Below are 20,904 nucleotides of genomic sequence, written 5' to 3' on the forward strand. Positions count from 1 at the left end.
AAATTGTATTTTTTTTTTTTACAATATATCTATTTATATATTTTTGGCTTTCAGCACCAACTTCAGTTTTACTGTGTATGAAACAAATAATTATTATAATTATTATCTTATTATTATTGTTGTCATTATTATCATTATTAATATTATTATGATTATTTCCATCATTATTATTTTTATACATCCATGGGTTTTGCATACACTAAAGGTTTTTCTCACGGTGGCTGGTGCATTACTGTAGGCAACAGGCTGTTCTTATTTTATGTATCCCCCTGCTCTTCTACTGGATGTCACAGATGTGTGAGGGGCACCAAAATATGGCGCTATCATTTTAAACCAATGGGGTGACCGTTTGTAACAGGTTGCAGCTGGCGTCACTACCGTGGCGGGAACGCGCATTCAAGAAGGGAACGAGGTTGAGCAGGCTTCGGGATCGCGCTTATCTATTTGGCTGGCAGATGCCTCCGGTGTAACAGGCCGATCATTATGGGGGACCCGGGACCCTGCAACGGGAGGGACCCTGACCGACCGACCGCTGCGGAGAGCCCATCTAGGCGGTTTATACCGGGATAAAAACATTTTGTGTGTGTGATAGTTAGCAGCCAGTCAGTGAGCCACAGAGGAGACGGTGTTTACCGGGGATTCAATCAGAGCCAGAGCCGTTACTGCTTGGATATCGAGGAGAGAGCGACGTTAGGAAACTGGAAAGACAGCAGTTGTCAGTCTGACTGGATCCAACTCGGAATAGCGAGAGCGATGGATGAATTGTCAATTACAAGCCGGTGTGGTCAGCCCAACCCAGCCAGAGTAGGGTGGGTTCATCCGGAGTGAAATCAGTCAGCTCTTATCTGTTGGCTTCTCCTCCGCCGGGCGGCGATGTCCGCTTTCTGCCTAGACCTGCAGACGCCTGCCGTGGTTTCAGCACCACTGGAGCTGGACAGCGACAGCATGGAGCCCCGGACCAGTCCCGCCGCTCAGGAGCCCGGCGGCTTTCAGGGTCACCCGCTGCGGCACACCGGCTCCGGAGGCCTCGGCATGGCCTTGGAGGAGGAACTGGCCATGCTTGCCGGGGAGCGGGACGGCGAGGAGGAGCTGTCGGACCTAGAGGCGCCTGCGGTGGGGCATAACGCAGACTTGCTGTCGCTCTATCGTCAAAAGGAAAAAGACTTGGTTTTAGCCGCTAAACTCGGAAAAGCACTGCTGGAAAGAAACCAAGACTTGACCAAGCAATATGAGAAAATGCACAAAGATCTCAGCGAGAAACTAGAGGTAAACTAGCGGAATACAATATCATGTTGCTCAAGTTTTAATACTGCCCTTTGAATATCATAAGTGTAATAGTCAAGCTCGGGCCTACACAATGTAAACAAAGCCATTCAGGACCATTACAAATTCTGCCCTTCAGCTGTCAAAGAAAGGGTTTCATCTCGCATGATGCCCTTATAGTGGTAGCTTATAATAGTGCCTAATGTGCTTGAAGCTGAGAAGACATTTTATAGACTGACATAAAACTTGCTGGTCATTGTGATCTAAAGTTGAAGTAAACTACACTGCCTCCCTCTTTATAGTGAGCAGCAGCAGAGCTAAAATGCAGCACAGTCTGTTATTTATCTAACACCTGGTTGTTTATACTGAAAACTGCACAGCTGAGCTTTTGTTCTTGCTGTTTCCAAAATCCTTAATGCAAGGCAGCACGTGGCCTGAGAAAAGGCACAAAGACTAATCCTGTGACTGTCCAGGGCCTACTGTATCTACTGTACATCTGTTCAGCCCATTGATCCATATTCATCCTCATGTTGCAGCTCAGAGAAATAAGCTGCCTCTTAATATGAGACTCTCCTTACTGATGTTGTTACAGTTCCCAGGTAACCTATTCTAACCGGTGGCTGATGATGTTGTGTGGTCATGTTTTGATTGTCTTTTGATCCTCTCCTTTTGTTCAGGCGTTTACCCAGAGATGAATATAGTGGCCATACAGATGCCAGCTGTTTCACCCTTGGACTTAACCAATAACAGCAACCCCCATCCAAACCCTGGCAGCCGCTGGTGCTGCAGTGCATCTGTCAATCATTCATTGCCTTCTAGAGAATAAAAAGAAGGATCCCATAATCTAAACTGTCACTCCAGGAACTAGAGAAACAAGGAATGGGTTCATTTCAGTCGCTATATTATGGCCCTTCAACCTGTGTAATGGTTGCAGTGATGATTTAGCACTTTTTTTCTTGTTTTGTAATAAAACTTTAAGTTAGTTAAAGGAAAGGACCAAGTTTCCATCTTTAACTTTTATACCCTCATTGAGATGACATTTTTCCAAGGACTGAACACAACTTTCTCAGTCTGTTGACGCACATGTGCACCTGCAAGCATCTTTGTCACACCTGCAGTGATTTCACTCGTACTTATGCTTTTTTTTTTTTTTTTAAATTAGGCAATACTTCACATCAAATCCAATCCAATGGAGGTTTAACCCTAATGCCCCCTCTCTCCTTTTTTGTCTACATGCAGCATTTAGAGCAAGAGAAGCATGAATTGCGTCGCCGTCTGGAAAGTCGAGAGGGGGAGTGGGAGGGCCGCGTGGCCGAGCTGGAGACGGACGTGCAGCAGCTGCAGGGCGAGCTGGAGCGACACCAGGTCCAGCTGAGAGAGGCTGACAGGGACAAGACCAAGGCCATCAGCGAGCTCTCTGAACAGAACCATAGACTGCTGGAGCAACTCAGTAGGGTGAGGAGCAGTGTCCGTGTGTCCGTGTGTGTGTGTGTGTGTGTGTTTATGTATGCCTCAGATGTGCTGCTTCAGGCAGCCTGGGCCAATATACATGGAAGATTTAATTAGTCTGGGCTTTGAGTTACTGTGTCACATGGTCTTAATGCTGCTTTAAATGCCCTTCTAACCCACAAAGAAACATATGGATGTGCAAGTACGTGTGTACGTGCGTGTGTGTGAAATACACACACGCGCGTATTTCATCCTGTCAGTGGCCTCAAGGCCACTCAGTCCAGTTCAAGTCTGGCTGACATGACATAAGGTGCTCAGTCAAGTGAGGAATCATCATCCCTTAGGGGGGGGGGTCTACCATCCTTCAGTCTGTTTCTCTCTAACTTCACTTAAATTATGCTAACTCATCAATATAAAAGGGGAGCTTCCGGGTCGTAGGCTGAATAATTTAAAGTGATTGGACTGCCGTTTACGCAACACCACTCTGCATATTGACAGGTAATTTGAGTGCAGTTATTATGACGGGCAGAATCGAAAAGGTCCCTTAAAAGATGGACAGGCAGACATATAGATACATAAATAAGCATACACATAAAGCAGTGCTCAGGGTTGATGGAGTAATAATTTAGGCTATACCCCTCATGATGGGATGTACTGTAGTGTACACACATCAGGGCGGACTGAGATTGGCTACTGATGGAGATTGATGCAGCTGGAGTGGATGTGTTGTAGCAACAGCTGATTAAATCCTCCTAAGAAGCTCAATACAACACCTCAGTCAGCTCAATCCACAGCAAAACAAGGACACTGTATCCAGATAGAGTGGCCACGGTGCAACAGCCCAGCGGTGAACTCTATCTGAGAAGCTAGACTATCGTTCATGTCATTGTTGTGTTTATAGCAGTGGTGTTCCTGTTAATTTGTCCATGCTCTGTACCTTGACGCTTGTAAAAAATATTATGGCCTGTCAGTACAACCATATAGAATGATTTAATAATAATATATCCCAAATAATAGTGTGGCTGAAAAGAATAATGCACATCATGCTGCCTCACCTGGCTAAGGGACGTACAATATAAACACCTGAAAGACCGTTACGACAACTTAAAGGTCAGTGAACGCCTCATAGCCTCGACCGCAGCCAGGTAGGCTCACAGTGGGTGCCGCATCCACATTTCGAGATGCCCCCTAGAGCCTTATACACAAAGGTTGACAAGCCTGCACAGGTGCTTTGATAACCCCTTCAGCGGTGCTTTCTGTAGCAACGCTCACGTTTCCCCTCCTGGGACAAGACATGAGCTGCTGCCAGGCACCCGCTGCTCAGGGAGGAGATGCTCTGAGTGGTTTGATTTTTTTAACCCCGAGCTCGCCGCCTCTCGCAGGCCAACTCTCTTTTTTCTCGTCTCAATCAGATTATATCAACCTCTCGCTCCATTTTGCCCCCAACTCCCATCATCAAATTGCGATCATGGACTGTGCTTGGGTGGGTCAGTCTCTATGGATCTAGACACTTAGCATAATTAAAGTGCATTTCCTTTCTGCGGGTCTGTATTGTGTTTTGGGGGGGGGGGGGAGCCTATCTCGCATTCGTTGTGACTCAGTGAAATTCACAAGACTTAATTGACTGCATCGATCCACATCTTATGATTCAGTGCATTGGGCAGGCAGTGGGAGACCTGCTGGGTAATAGAATAAATGAGGTCATTCACAGTGCTAGCTCGCTCCCTCAATTTTATCTTTTTTTTCTCCCTTTGTCTTCCTCGCTTTCTTCTCTTTCTCTCGCTCTCTATCTATGCTCATTACTAAGCAATGGGCTGTGACTAAGTAATGTTAACTGTTTACAGCTCTGAGTGAATGGAGGGAATGTGAAATTACCCCGAGGAAACTCTGCAGTAGTGAGGCCACTGGAGGCCTGCTATTTTCATCTGCCCTCCCCATCGCTACTTATTGTTAACTCTTTCATTGCAACGCTCAAATTAATTCTAAACAGGTTTGCATGTGACCTCCTGTTAACCCTGTCCAAGACTTCCTCTACACATCCTATCAATGATGATGATGATGATGATGATGATGAGTTTGTTATTGTAGTGGTTTGACCTGTGGTGACAACACACTATTGAGGACCAGGCTCCTAATTGAGAGAGCAACCACATCCTTACAATAACACACAACCAAAGGAAGCAGATAATAAGTTTAACCAGTTTGCAGCCGCCATTGTTACACCACAGGAAGAATAGTATTGAGTTAAGTTTAACTACGGAGAAAAAAATGATTAATCAATCAATAAATATGTATTTTGATTAATCAGGATAACAAGATAATATATAAATATGTGGTGAAATGACATAAATAATTAAATCCAGAAATGAATAATAAAGTAAATATTATTACTCCTAAAGACATATAGTAGATGAGTAAGACATTTCATCAAATTAAAACATTTCTATACATCTACATCTATGTTTTAAGTAACAGGAAGTATAAATAAATAAAAGCATGTAGGAAATAAGAAACAAATAAATGTGGATTAGTAGAGAAGTAGAAATAGATCAAAGATAAATAGAAATAAAAGTAATTTATTTGTGTATTTATTAACTTATTAAGTAGATTTTTATATGACTATTCCATTTTCAGATGGTGATTTCTAAAGCAAACCTTTCAGATTAATTACCACAATTTTTGTTCTTTATAAATTAAATGATTAATTTAATGATTTATTTGTGTTTTTTTCAGCTTTCATTAATTGATACATTAAAATTTTTGTTCTCCATACTTCATTCCAGCTCTTTGAAGTGTAATTTTCTAAATCCAACCTTTGAAATATATCTAATTTTCAGATAAATTACTACCATTTGTGTTGTTTATTTATTTAAAAATTAATTTACTTTTCTTTTTTGTTTTTTTTAGCTTTTATTAATTGATACATTTAAATGTTTGTCCTCCGTATGTGATTCTAGCCTTTTGGAGTATAATTTTCTAACTCAAACCTTTAAAATATGTCTAATTTTCAGATTCATTACCAACATTTTTGTTGTTTATTTATTTAAAAAAATAATTCAATTCTTTTTTACGGCTTTTATTAATTGATATATTTCAATATTTGTCCTCCATACATGATTCCGGCCCTTCAGAGGGTAATTTCATAAAGCCAACCTTAGAGAGTAACCTTAGAGCATTGTTAAAAATAAATCATTTCTTAACAGAGCTTTGGATTGGCTGCAGTGTGATGACCTTGAGAAGGCAGGGCACTCCGTAGGAAGTGATGCAAGTCATGGGGTAAGATGCAGCGCTGAGGGGATTAGGCTGTAATCCGTGGTAATCCGTGCCATATGCATTCAGTCAGGAACCAAAACAACTCGGACCCATACTCTACTTAATTAATAACAGCAGGTAACTTTAGATATTTGGGCAGAAAAGAGCTAACACACGCGTCACTGTCGTCACACCGTATGCTGGATTGACAAAAATACCTCCTGTGGTTATTTCTCTGTGGCCATATGTGTGTATGTGTATGTGTATGTGTATGTGTGTGTGTGTGTGTGTGTTAGTGAGCGCGCGCAGGTGAGAAAATGCAACACTGACGAGTGACAAATCTACACAATACTGAATAAGTAAGAAAGAGGAATATAGAAACAGCCTCCAGCAATAGAACTGAGGACGTCTGTGCTGGTCTTGAGTGTGAGGACAGCCAATCTTCTCAGACCTAATCTGATCAGAGTGAACTAGCAGGAAGAGGACCTTTCTCTAATTACATTACGGCACATGCTCAGAAAAGGGATGGCTAGGGATGCGCAGACTACATCGCGTGTGTTTGCGTGCTTTACGGCCATGGTTCATTCTAATTGCGTCAACCTCTAGAATTTACCTAATTAGATGTTAGACAGCAGCTGCCAGTGACTCATCAAAGTTGTTTATTCCAGGCTTGTGGAAGGGGAAGTGATTTCATTCTTTTCTGGTTCGTCATCTGCCAAAATTGAACAAGCATGGGGTAACGTGAATATCTCTGGATGACAAAAGCTTAAATGTGACATCCCCTTGTCGTTTGTGGCCTCATCAGAACAGCGTGTCCGCATCCCCCTCTGCTAGTGACTCACTTTCACTCCTCTTTTCTTTTTTTTTTCTTTTTACACCCTTCCGCCAGTGTCGAACACAGTCCCTGGGCATCTGTCCAGCAATCAGCCACGTTCAACACCAGTCACTGGAGCACATATACGTCTGCCTCCCCGTCAGCCCATGAGGTAGCTGCTGTTTTCAGGATCAGCTCTGTGATTGGCACATATTGTCACTCTGAGGATGTGTGTGTTATGTAACCGTTTCAAAACGTGGGGGTTATCCATCCTCCGTAAAGTCTAGACAAAAGCAGCGCTGCGTGAAAGCAACTAAAGGAAAATACCAGAAAGCACCGAGAGCACGAGTCGCAGCTCCGCCAATCCCACTTCTCGTCCCGGGTTGCCATGACAACCGGAGTGACATGCAAATGAAACTCCTGTGTTGTTGTTACCATGGGAATGCGCTCCACAGAACGGCACAGGGCATACAGATAGTTTGATGCGAGGTTTGCATGACCGAAAAGACCCGAGACGCACCTCGCAGTCATAAATGCCAGACGCAGCCTTGCCTTCCTCCTGAATCAACAGGAGTCTCAGCTCCCAGCTCTGGAAAGTGAGCGTACAGTATGTGCTCAGATAAATGTCAGAGTAAAAGGCCTCTCTGCTGCTGCTGATCCCTACTTCGCTGCCCTGGATTCAGACCCAGCAGTCTGATTTGCCACTGTTTGTCCTGCCGTGTTTATAAAGCTTGAGCTGGGATCTGAGGAATTTGCGCTCAGATTAAGCTAGTATCTGCCAATCAGACGCCCCGCGATCAAAACTCTGTGGCGTTTTCGCCGTGATCTCAATCTGTCGGTTTGTTGGGCCAGTGGGTTAGATGTCACGTTAGCGCCGTGACCTGCCGCTGCACTTGGCCTCCGCTGACTGCACATCTGCTTCCTGCACAAAGAAGGCGGCATGATACAGCTGTCACATAGAAAGCCACTACATCCAGTCACTATTACTGAAGGCCCGTTGGCTCAGATAGAGGTGGAGGAAGTATTCACATTCTTTACTTAACCCTCCTGTTGTCTTCCTGTCGACCATGCAACTTTTGTTGACCTGATTTTATTTGACTGTTTATAAAGCATAAGGTATAAATTATCACCCAATTCTGTGTTAGACCCTTTTAGCCAACTTCATTCCACCCTTATCACCACAGGTTTTACACATATTTTTGGAAATTAAGGTCAATAGACCTCATTTAAATGAAATTGTATATTTTTTTTTTGAGTTAATGCCTGTTGTCCTCAGGCCAATTTTGACTCAGGAGGGTTAAGTAAAATCAGCTATAGAACACTGTGTTCAGAAAAATGTTGTCAGCAAAATGTTCTTCAGTTATTAAAAGTTAAACTACTGGTAAGGCAGAAAAGTAAGTCCCGTGAGTGTTATTATATAAATGATTGAGTTTATTTAGGTCATACATTATAAGAAACAATACTTAACAATTTGTGTGGGTATGCAACTGACAAAACATCACCTTTTGGGTTTACACCAATCCATTTTCCCATAATAAAATACACACAGTCAATTACCAATAAAGGAAAAGGGTGAAGCCCAAGGCCTCAATGCATAATTATTAATGTACAGTACTGTGCAAAAGTCTTAGGCCACCACTAGCTTTGTTGTTTTAGCAAAGTTTTAATGACCATCTATATTTAGTTTTTCGGTCTCTTAATTAAGATAGAAACAGAAAATACAGGAAATATGTACACAACATTTTTTTTAAAAACCACAATTTTCAGAACAAAATTACTTCTACAAGCAAAAGTCAGTATTTAGTGGGACCACCCTTGCCACTAAGCACATCTTGAACTCTTTTGGCATTGAAGCTGATTTCCCTTTGAGAGTGGCCTTGATGATGCAAAATTATGATTTTATGTCAAATTCTGTGATCTTTGATCTGTGATATTAATTATGGTTTCATTCCATTTAGGTTTAAGAGAGCCAGGTTCCTGCTATTGCTCAAGTGTAAGGGGAGGTCACACTAAATACTTGCCACTCTAGCCTATAGAATATTTTTTTAATACTGCATACACGTGTCCTGTATTTTTTGGCTGTTTTCTAATAAAGAGACGGGATAAATAATTATATATGGCCATTAAAGCATTGCTAAAACAATAAATCTAATGATGGCCTAAGATGTTTGCACAGTACTTTATATAAATATCATTTTAATGTTGTAGTTGATCAAGGTGGAGCTGGATCATTTAATCTATTTCAACAAATCATACTTCAGAATCTTACACTATTTTGTGTGTAAAGTCTTTATAAATAAAGTAACCGTAGCTGTCAAATGAATGTTGTGCTTAGTGACTTTCTACCACTGGCTTCAGAGACATTAGCTCATAGTAATGTCAAGGTGACTCGAGACTACTGCGACAAAGTTGCAAATTGTTCTTAGCCACACCTAAAAACCTACACTGCATCAATCAGCCCCCCATCCATTCAGTGTCAGCCATTAGCATTATGTGTTTTAAATGACAACTCAAACATGAAGCTGGTGTTGAAAGTGTAATACGTAGTGATAATTTATTTAATCCTGTCTTGACTGGTACACAGAGAAAATATTTGATGTTCCAGTGTTGTGGAAAAAAATCTAGCCACTGTCATTATGGTAATTTTATTAAAAAAAAATGACCCATTTCTATAGTTAATTATTAGCTCAAATTAGAATTTAAGAATGCATAATGTTTTAGTCTCAGTACTTTCTGGAATAACACTGCATGGAGCATCCAGAATGGGAGACAGATGTATCCGCAACATCTTGCCCTAGATTTTGCCCTATTTAAAGGAGAACATTTTCACCTTTTGACATGACTGAACCCAACTGATAATTCCAGTTTTTATCACGATCTTACCATAAGAAAAATCATATAAGTTTTAACAGAGCAGCCGCTGTCATGCTTCCAGAGAGGCTGCAGCATTTAGTTACTGCTCAGATTCAAACCCCAGCACGGTGAAGCTGAAGCAGAGCCGTCCTGGCAGCTTTTCCTTTCCAGAGACTCCCAGCAGAATACAGCTGCAGACTACAACCAGTGTTACCTAAGGACAGAAGTGAACTGAAAGTGAGCGAATGCATCTATAAGACAGAGTGGGCAAATCTGTGAGCGTCTTGAGAAGCTGCAGCAGCGTTTAGTGCCACCCAGAGGCTGCACTCCAAACTGATGTTGAAGAAGCCGTGTTTATTTCCTTTCAGCTCCCACTGATTAAAAGACAAACCCTGAAAAAACTAAATATATAGAGCTCAAACATGTGTGGGGGGATTAGAGCTGAGGACTGCTCAGCTTGATTTATAACAAGTGTGCGGATCAGTCACATCCGTGCTTACAGTGTTTGACACATTTACTAGTGTGTGTGTCTTGAGCGAGCAGAAAGCGAGTGATTTTTTTTTTTTTTTTTTAGGATTTTTTTTTGCTGTTGCCATGACAGTGATGATAATGCAAAAGAAAGCTTCCTGAGTGCAGCTCTATGCTAATGAAGCTCAGCCAGGCTCTGTGTGGCCTGATCCCAACCTGTCCAATAAGCTCAGCTGATGCCCACAGTCTGCTGCTGCTGCTGCTGCTGCTGCTGCTGCACCGGATCGCAATAATAATGAGCAACAGACTATTTGAAGCTTTTGAAAAAGGCCGTGACATTTGGGTAAAAATGATGCTTTCAAAGGAAGAGCTGTTTTACCATTTACAGGAACACAGTTTGGGGATGGGTGGTTACCGTAACACTACATCAATAACACTGAGTACATGGTGAACTTGTACATGTTTGTGTGTCTCTGTGTGTGTGTGTGTGTGTGTGTGTGTGTGTGTGTGTGTGTGTGTGTGTGTGTGTGTGTGTGTGTGTGCGTGCGTGTGCTTGCACTTGCTATTTCTTATCAGATTCCAGTGAATCACCTCATTCTCTCGGGAATGCAAAACAAGCTGAGTAATGTTTCTAATATAACTGAGCATTTCATGTCACACGTTAAGAATGTCAAGATTAAAGTCTCCCTCTGATATATATGTGCAGAATTTGACATTTAAATGTAGAAGGTGGAAAGTTTTCTCTGACATACGAGCATGATTTTTGTGACATCGCAACCAGCATGTAGGCCAATCGTTGGCCTAGTACGCGTCTAACACAAGTGTGACGTGGAAACTTGAAATCTGTAATCCTCATTCGCCGAAAATAGACTTTTCAGTGAAATATGAGACGTCTCGTGTTCAGCAGTTAAACACTCGAAATGAACGATATTTGCACATTCGAAAGATTCCGGGTTTGTTTTTTTTTCAATTATTCAATGAGAGAGATTGAGTCGGTTTATAAATGTTTAACAAGGTAACTGAACTTTCTTGTGGAGAAAGCATATCAGACAGATAACATGCCTGCAGGGGATCTTCATCAATAATTACTGACACACTTTTAGACACAAAATTGAACTTTTATTTTTCTCTCTCCATCTTCTCTCTCTCTGTCTGTCTGTTTCTTTCCAGGCTGCAGAGGTGGAGAGGCAGCTGTCCACTCAGGTCCATTCATTACGGGATGACTTCAGGGAGAAGAGTCTGTCTACAAGCCAGCACATGACACGACTAGAAACTCTACAGGCTGAGGTGAGCCGTTTATCGATATCACTTTCCATTATAGATCGCTTTATACTAAAATCTAACAAAAAATCACACAAAAATACAACCAAGTTCTGTTTTCTGTACAATACTGTTGCTTGTTTTAAGTTATTGGTACACAATGAGTAGCCTGAATCTCTATGATAACAGTAAATCACTAGAGCAGTTAAAGTGAGACTATGTAACTTTCAAATTCTTCTTCTAACAAATCAGATGTTGAATTTATAAACATTGCAATGCCCACTTCACTACACTCAGTGAGTTTTATTGATACCGTTTCACTTGTTCCAGTAGGACCAGTAGCTGGTGGAGACTGGTGTTTGCTAATGTTGCTGTGTAACTGACATCACCGAGTCAGCAAAACAAAGCAAAACAAACCATATCTATCCACGAGACATGTTTGTTGTTCCCCACTTCCTCTTAGTCAGACATCCTAATGATGATGATGGTGTCTTTAAAGCAGCTGACTCAAGGGAAATTCATTGCTACTGTTACTGTAGGTAAAAGTTACACAGTTACACAGTCTCACTTAAAAAGTGTCCAACAACAAATATCCAATTTTTTCAGAGGCTATAAAATATCACCTTATCATACTACTAGCATTTCTAGGTACTGTTTCAATCAGTCAGGGCGCTTCATCTTTTTCTTCTCTTTCTACCTTTCTATAATCTTTATCTGTCTCTTCACCCGTTCCTCCTTCCCTCTCGGTCGGAGCAGCAAGGGCTAGAAGTGAGTGGTCACCGAACGCTGTCTGTCGACCAGACTGCATGCTGCATGTGACGTCTCGTAAAAATATATAGAAACAAGGATTGCACCAGAATCTCGCTCAGCATTTTGAATTGCTTCTCCTTTCTGTCCAATTAAATGAGTTGATGATAGGGTAAAGCACTATTATTTCATTGAGTGAATTGCTGAATGAAATACTGAGACTTTTGACCATTTGATGTCTTCTAATATTAAAGAAACTCAGCTCTCATGTTGTCACTTAAACTTAAAGGGAATAAAAGCTTTAAAGGCATTTGACATCCTTATTGCAATCCCTGTTTCCTATGATCAGGCATGAATAACATGCTTGGTTACTGGAGCATGAGATGTGTTGTGATGTCGGTCATGTTGCTCATACATGATAGCATCCACATACTATGTGTCATGAACACAGTTACCGTTAGAGCATAACAATGTAAGCGCTTCAGATTTCCCCGTGGCTTCACTTCAAAGCTACACAGAAAACACCCAGACTGCAGAGCCTGCGCTATAATTGGGAGAAACAGCCACCGCTCTATATTTAGCTGAGATACTGCAATGTCTGGGTGCTCCCACTTTTTTCCCGCTTTCCCTTTTATATGTGTTGATGATAAATGGCATTTTGCCCTATTTGTGTAAGACAGAGACTATAGCAGCCCCCAAAAATATCCACAACCTGGCAATGTTAGATAGTGGTATGGTAGTAAAAAGCAAACGATTCACATGTAAGCTCCTGCACTGTGAAGTAGGTTACCAGATGTAGGTCAAAAGCAGGAGGGATAAAAATGAACAAGAACTGATGTTTGTTTAATGGAGGAAAGCTGCTCAGGAAACAACACAACTCTCACTATGAGGAACAGGTTGGGTCTCTGTAATGCTAGCCTTCACTGGAAGGCCGTTAGACTGGCACGGTTAAGAAGGAGTAAGCTGATATCGAGCTTTGTGGAGACACTATCAGGAAAGACATTCCTAAGGACGAGGGTGGCAAGTAACGCCTACGCCTGTGCTAGGCAACAAACATTCTTCAGGCCAGTGGGAGTACTTTTTAATCTTGTGTAAGAGCCCAGCTTGCCTCAGAGTCGTAGAAACAACAAAATTCAGACTTTAATCAGGTCTGTAGCTGCCGCCCATCTGTCCGCTACCAACCAGGAATCGAGACAATCCTGCAGTTTGTCCACTTAATGCCTGTTTCCCGCTGCGCACTGTCTAACCGCTGCTGTTTGACATGTTAGATTAAGATGCTGTCGGAGAGGAAGATGGAGCTGGAGCGCCGGGTGCACGCAATGCTGGAGGAGAACGAGCTACTGCAGAACACAGTGGACGACCTCAGAGAAAGGACGCTGGTGTTTGAGAAGCAGTGTCACGAAAAGGACCTACAGGTACAGAGACATGAATAAATGAGCTGTCATACAGTATAACCTCTGTAGATATTGTGATTGACATGTTTTATGTACAGTATACACCTGCTACAATCAGCCCTCCAAATCTCTATATAAGTCACATTTTTGACTCTCTGTTTTTAAAACCGTGTGAGGAAAAATAAATTCACATCTCCAGGCTGAGACGACCTGCATCAGATTTACTGAATGACTTCCGAATGTATTAAAATCTTTTTTGACATTTTGACATTTTTTGTTTGTGACCAGTTACGGCAGAGTCAGGTGGAGCTCCACGAGGTTCAGGTGTCCCACAGGCAGCTGACCGCTCGGCTGGAGCAGCTGTCGGAGGAGCACAGTCTCCAAAGCATCACGCCCCACCCGTCCAGTCTGCTGTGTGAGATAGAGCAGTGCATGGAGCAAGAGGAGCAGGAGCAGGAGAGGGAGCAGGTAACCAAAGCACCTGCACTTACTATTACAACAGTAGGATTGTGTTTTAATTGTGGATACGGCTCGCAACAGGCGGGACAGGTCACCAAAACCACCGTAAAATACTTCAGTTGTCCTTTTTCTAAACTCTTCCCCCTCTCCCCCGACTGCGTAGCTGCGTCTCCAGCTGTGGGAGGCCTACTGCGAGGTCCGCTCACTCTGCTCCCATCTCCGGGGAAATGACGTCACAGACTCAGCCCTGTCCACGGACTCTTCCATGGACGAGTCCTCGGAGACGTCCTCAGCCAAGGATGTGCCTACTGGGAGCCTTCACACCAGCCTGCTGGAGCTACGGAGGTTGACGCAGAATCTGCTGGATGGCAACGAGTCTACGGTACTACCGAATGTGCTGAATGCGATTACTTGAAATTCCGAATAATTTTCCTAGAAGAACGTAATGTAATTTGGTACTAATTATAGAGAAAGTAAGAACAAGACATGCTCCAAGACATTTTTAGGAAAAGAACAAAGAGATTGTATATCAGTTACACAGTTGTGTTAACTTTATAAGCAGTTTATGATTACCATAGAAACTTTTGTGAAAGAGCTAATATCGTATTTATATCATGTAACTTAATGAGCTGTAATGAACCAGAGGGCGGCTTAAGTTCATGGCATAAACTGCTTCTTTAGAACATTTAGGATAAAATCTGACAGAACCTATGTTAAGGGTGCAACAGCATAGTGAGGGTTTGGGATAGTAGTTAACAGATGCAAGTTAATATTCATTTATTATTTAAAACTGTATTCTCTGCATATGTTATTTTTCCCCATTTGATTAGTATCAAATTATATATTCCTTTCCAGCAACCTGCCTACAAATGTATAGGAGGAGGATTATTACTTCCTAGTAGAAGAAAAAAAAAACTTCCAAAAAGTTGATGATGTTGCAAAGTTGAAACTAAAGACCTACAGCTAATTTAATAATACTTTGAAAGGATGGAGCCTCTGTGGGAAAGAAAACACACAAAAATGCACTTTGAGTGGTAACAACACATATACATTGAGCGTGTGTTGAAATAGTGTGTGGCTTGTGTCGATAGGGTTCGCGGCGCAGCGATGAGGAAGCTCTGGAGGAGCAGGTGAGGAAGATGGGAGAAGAGATGAGAGAAGTCAGAGAGCTGTACGACGCAGAGCAGGAAAAAACACGCGGCAACGAAGAGGAGCTGCTAAAGCTGCACAATCAGGTACTGGCTTCTGTTATCACATGTGCAATGACACACGTGTTATGTGCTATGTGTGTGCGCGACAGTGAGACATCTTTACACGAGACTGTGCTGCAAACAAAGTGAAAAGAAACGTGTCAGACAGGCCTCATTAATTTAAGATCACATCCAATCTTTTCTTGGTGAGATAATATTGTGTTAAGAGCGTCTAAGTCTAAGAATAACATTGACCCAACCCAGTGCTGCAGATGTAGTTTGTTGTTCTGATGTGAATTTCATGTACGTTTTTAACGTAGAATGTCGATTTAAAGGTGCAGTGTGTATAATTTAGTGGCATATACAGTAGCAGAGTGGACTTGGCAGAAACGGAATATAATATTCATAAGTATGTTTTGATTACTGTATAATCACCTGAAAATAAGACTTGTGTTTTTGTTACCTTAGAATGACCTCAAATATCTACATAGGGAGTGGGTCCTCTTCCTCAGAATCCGCCATGTTTCTACAGTAGCCCAGAACGGACAAATCAAACACTGGCTCTAGAGAGGGACTTTCGCATTTTTGTGTCGCAAGAGGGGAGGGTGAGGGGTATTAAGTTGGTTGCAATCTACAACCTCACCAATAGATGCCACTAAATCCTCCACACTGGTCCTTTAAACTTGGCTGTCTTTCAAAATGTAGACATAATCAGCTCCAAACACATACACAGGTTAGTTGTAGTTATGAAGTGACTCAAGCAACCCTCAGTATAACATTAGAAAACCATGAACACTCACAGGTGTGTCATTCTATGTTCCCTACAGATGGCGCTGCTCTCTGTAGAGATGTGCTCTCTCCAGGAGGATAATGAGCGGATGAGGGCAATGTCGGAAGTCCTAGAACCCAGCGAGCAGCTCCAGAGTGCTATTAGAGACCGAGATGACGCCATAGCCAAGTAAGATCACTGCGCAACACTGCATGAACACTGATGAGTGCTGCGCTGATTCTGTTATAACTCCTGTAAATGTAGAATATGTAGAATGGAGCTTTAACTCAATGCTTTTCACCAATACAATGACTAGCGGGAATCATTATCGTAGTTTAATACAACTTAGGTCTAATCTTATATCACCGCAATAATAATATTGTAATTGCAGCAAGATCCCTAAAAAGAGCCCCGAGTGGACAAAAACATAAACAGTCAGACAATCATAAAGGTTTTAAACAAATTTAGATGAAAAAACAAAGCATCCATAAACATCCATCACTTTTGACAGACAGGAAGGGGTTTATGTAATTAGGCTAAACTTGTTAGCTTGTTAAATTGTCTGATGGCTTGCATATTTTGTCCTGTCGAACTTCTTTATAGTAGTGTTGTTATGCTCCCAGACATCAAGGATTACAGGCAGAAATAAGCTAAAACTATGAAAATAAGACCAAAATAAGTTGTAACAAAACAGAATTAGCCTTTAAATGTATTATATCACTTCAACACAAAGATGTTAAAAAAAAAACATACAGAGTAGATTGCTGGATTTCTTTGCTTTTTGCTTAAAGGGATAGACATTTTGGGAAGTATCAGCTCATTCATTTTCTTGTTAAATGAGAATATCGATACCACTCTTGTGTGTCTGTTCAATATGGAGCTACAGCTAGGGGATAGTTAGCATAGCTTAGCACTGGAAGCAGTTAGCCTGGCTCAAAGGCAGATAATCTAAGTACCAGCACCTCTAAAGTTTACAAATTATCATTAAACTTTAGTAATTAAAAATTATTAATGTTATAACTTGTTTGTCTAGCCTGTCCAAAAATGAAAGTATAAAAACATCACGTTGTAGTGTGATGGCCAGTTATATGCTGGACTAGTTCTTGACCAGAAGCAGTGAGTTTCTGTTGTCACTGTGCGGTAGTAACCATAACATGTTATTTAGTGGATTTTAAACAGATTTCTTTTTAGCTTTGGACAAAGCTAGGCTATCTGTAAGCTAAGCTAACCAGCTGCTGGCTGTAGCTTCATATTTAACAGACACGAGAGTGGTATCAATCCTCTCACCTAACCCTTGTCAAGAAAACAGATACGCATATTTCTCCCTATTCCCTTAAAGAGTCACCCCTACATTCATCAGCATGTAAAACAGCTGAAGCAGAATCTCGTTAGGGCCATCATGCTAGCCTGTCATCACTAACTGTTCCGTGTGTGCTTTGCAGGAAGAAAGCGGTGGAGATGGAGCTGGCAAAATGTAAAATAGACATCATGTCTCTGAATAGCCAGCTCCTGGACGCTATCCAGCAGAAGCTCAACTTGTCGCAGCAGCTGGAGGCCTGGCAGGTGGGTCAAAGGTCACAAGCGATTTTTAGTAAAAGCTTAATACTCTATTTGTCAAGTATTTTACAACAGCTTTATAAAAGGTTGTTGCCTTTTATGAAGCTGTTCTATTAAATTAGTTTTTTGGATGGATTTTTTTCTATATGTCTTAAAATGAAATGAGTAGGCAGACTAATATGAATAGAAATGTTACTTGATGGTGTTATAGGTTGTGTACAAATGAAATGACACTAACTTCAAGATCAGTTTGTGTTTTTTCCTCTCCTTCCCTGTAACACTTCTAACAGTTTTCTGCGCACATACATTAAATCTCAGTTAGGGAGTGTATGTCAGTAAGGAAACATATAACATATATAACCTGAGGACATTGTGTGTGCGTGTGTGTTCCCTCCCTGCCCTCCCTCACCTGTAACTACCAGCTCTTTCCTCTCTCTTCTCCCCTGCCCACAGTTTGCCTCCTCAGGGCTCTTTACTGTTTGGCTCTTGTGGTTTCTGATCTAGTGGCCTTTCTCAGCTTCCGTACCACCCTTTCTCCCCTGTGGTACCCCCCCCTCCTGCCTTAGAGGTGAGCCGAGCTGCGCCATCTCGCCGTTCCACCCTCCACTAACCCGACCACACCATGCTGAGCCATTCCATGCCACGGAGAAACGCGCATACCAGCTGCCTTTCTATCTCAAACCATTAACCACCTATGAGAACCATTTAAACCACCATCCTTTCTCTCCACATACCTCTTTCTTCTCTTTCCATTAAACCTTCACCCCCTAAGGAATGTTTTTAGGTGATCGGCTCACTGGTGAGCTTACCTGTTGAAAGATGACAACACCGACATCAAAAACACCCATGTGTCCTCCAGCAGATCAGAACACTACTTACTATTTGTTGAGTGATTAGTTGACATCCAAAAAGACAATTTTAGTAATAAAAAGTGTTCAGATAGTTTAAAATGATTAATAAAGTTGATCTATTTAGGTTTGTTCTAAGAAATATAGCAACCATGTATTTCATCTAGTGCTAATTTTTAGTCTTCCATAGCGTGTCAGAGCCCCCTGGTGGCTTTATCTGTCATTAACTACTATCAACAAACATGGAAACTTCTCATCTCTTGGACAAGTCAAGTTGGTGTAATTTAGAACAGTGGTACCCCCCCTCCTGGGGGTCACAAGATGGGAAAGACGAAAAAAACATATTTCTGCAACATAGAATTCTGTAGTTTTTTCAGATTTTGCTCTAATGTTTGCATCTATTTTTAAATTACTGAATATTTTGACTTCCTCAGACCTCTAAAATTATTCTGATGAACGATTCAGAGATAATCTTCACAGTATGCACACATATGTGATCTGTGAGCAGGGTCCACTATTTATTTATTTTAAAAATAATGGTGAATGCTAAATAGACTATACTTATATAGTGTTTTTCTAGTCTTTTTGCCCACTCAAAGTGCTTTTACACTGCATGTCACATTCTCGTGAAAGGTGATTGTGGTGTCTCTGTAATCACTACAAAACAGGTAACCAATCAGTCCGATCTCCTCAAAACGTCCCTCGGCCCCCCCGTCATGCTTCCTTTCTCTCCGAACCTCCTCTCATTCACTTATTTGTCCTCGTCTCTAGGATGATATGCACAGAGTGATTGACCAGCAGCTGATGGACAAGCACCAGGACGAGTGGCGCTCCGCCCCATCCTCCCTGTCAGGGTCGTCGAGGGCCCAGTCCTCCAGGAGAGCTCACCGCATCTCCGACCGGGACAGGAGACTTTTCTCTTTTTTCAAAAAAAACTGAGCCCTGTTGGACAGACCCCGAGCACAGCAGACAGACAAGAGACAGACGAGGTGAGGGAGAAGGAGGGAGCGACATCACAGTACAGTAACAGGGGGTAACAACACAGCCAAAGACGGGCAGTGGCGCACACACACTGAAGTTTGGGAGGGAAGAAGGAGGTGGGGGTGGGGGGGGGGGTTATTTTTGCACTTTATCTCTCCCATTACTCTTCTCCTTGCTGGTTTCATTGGTGGCTGCTGACAATGAGAGATAGAAAATATAAGAATAGGACTTCCCCAGAGGCTTTGGCTTCAGCCCCTCTCTTAAGAAAGCGGTCTTACAGATCACGAACAGGGTCACAAAGTTTACCTCCAAAAAAAAAAGGAAGGTTTCCTTGTAGTGCCTACGAAAACCATCTCTACTACCCCACTGCCAACTCTGTAGAGAGGGAAACTACTCTTACTGTATGCATCCCAGTTATCAGGCCAAGGAGTCTGGGGAAAGATGGATATATGGGACACGGCAGGATCATGAGAGAACAGATGAGGATTGCGCGTTCACGAGTTCTGAAACAGAATACGATGAGACATAGCAGAATGTACGGAGCAATGATGCTGCAACCAACCCATATGTGATCTCTCAGGTTTATTCATTTGTTCAGGGGATGTTCACACCATGAGGCCATCACACAGCGTACTGTATATCTGACTAAACAAGTGACAAAAAGAATGCTAACTTTCTTATTGGTACTTAGGCAGTATGTCATTTTACAGTCAAAGTGTGGAAACCTTAAAAGGGGCACTCCAGTGATTTACCACCATAAGATTAAAGCTGCACTGATCAATATTTTTATATTAACAATGAATCAAATGACTATATGTAATGTAAAAGGGATCGCTTGTAGTAACCAGTGTTGGGGAGTAACTAGTTACATGTAACAACGTTAATTTAATTACAAAATAAATGTAATAGGTGTAATCTGTTACAGTTACTGAGAAAAAAAAAGTGTATTAAATTAGTTACTTATGAACATTTTGATGATTGTGATCATGATCATGAAGAATTTGCTCAGGTTTTGAGTTTTTTTACTCATTTTTAAATATTTAACATGATACTTTCATCAAATATTTTTATTTTATATTCCTAAATCTACATGAACTAATGAATACATTTTCAAATGAGAGATAAATGTTGCTTTATAAGAAATGATCTCTCTTATAAATCATGTCAGTATCCATGAAAAACAGCTGAACTTATATTTTGGTGCTTAATGGGAACACTTACCCTAACAGCTGATAACATTGGTTAGAAAATTTGAAAAATAATCAAAAAGTAATCAAATGTAATAAGTTACATTACTTTGATGAAGTTATTTAAATAGTTACATTACTTATTACATTTTAAATAGGGTAACCGATAATATGTAACCTATTATATTAGTAACCTTCCCAACTCTGGTAGTAACACACCCGATGAGAATCGTTCCCTTTAACTCCACAGAGTGTTTTAGCATTTATTGGCTTTTTTTAAATTTAAATTTTACTACTTTAACGTTACTGTTTTGGTTTGCTCTCGTCAGTCATTCTTAACAACCTGGTTTACAGCAGCTGTTTGCAGTGAAAAAGCTCTCTGAAACCTATTGTACACTACCTACTCAGTCAAA

General features: G+C 41.5%; 1 protein-coding gene across 1 annotated transcript; it reads left to right on the forward strand.

The window, feature by feature from the left end:
* The first annotated feature begins 873 nt into the window (after window positions 1–873).
* Window positions 874–19,262, forward strand: bicdl1 (BICD family like cargo adaptor 1). The gene is made up of 11 exons (XM_062418096.1): window positions 874–1,266; window positions 2,503–2,718; window positions 11,270–11,386; window positions 12,116–12,127; window positions 13,375–13,521; window positions 13,789–13,968; window positions 14,123–14,341; window positions 15,051–15,194; window positions 15,977–16,107; window positions 17,361–17,481; window positions 19,095–19,262. The coding sequence occupies exons 1-11, from the start codon at window positions 874–876 to the stop codon at window positions 19,260–19,262; spliced, it is 1,848 nt and encodes a 615-aa protein (XP_062274080.1).
* Window positions 19,263–20,904: the final 1,642 nt, after the last annotated feature.

This window comes from Scomber scombrus, chromosome 4 (genome assembly GCF_963691925.1).
Source record: "Scomber scombrus chromosome 4, fScoSco1.1, whole genome shotgun sequence".
Classification (NCBI taxonomy): Eukaryota; Metazoa; Chordata; class Actinopteri; order Scombriformes; family Scombridae; genus Scomber; species Scomber scombrus.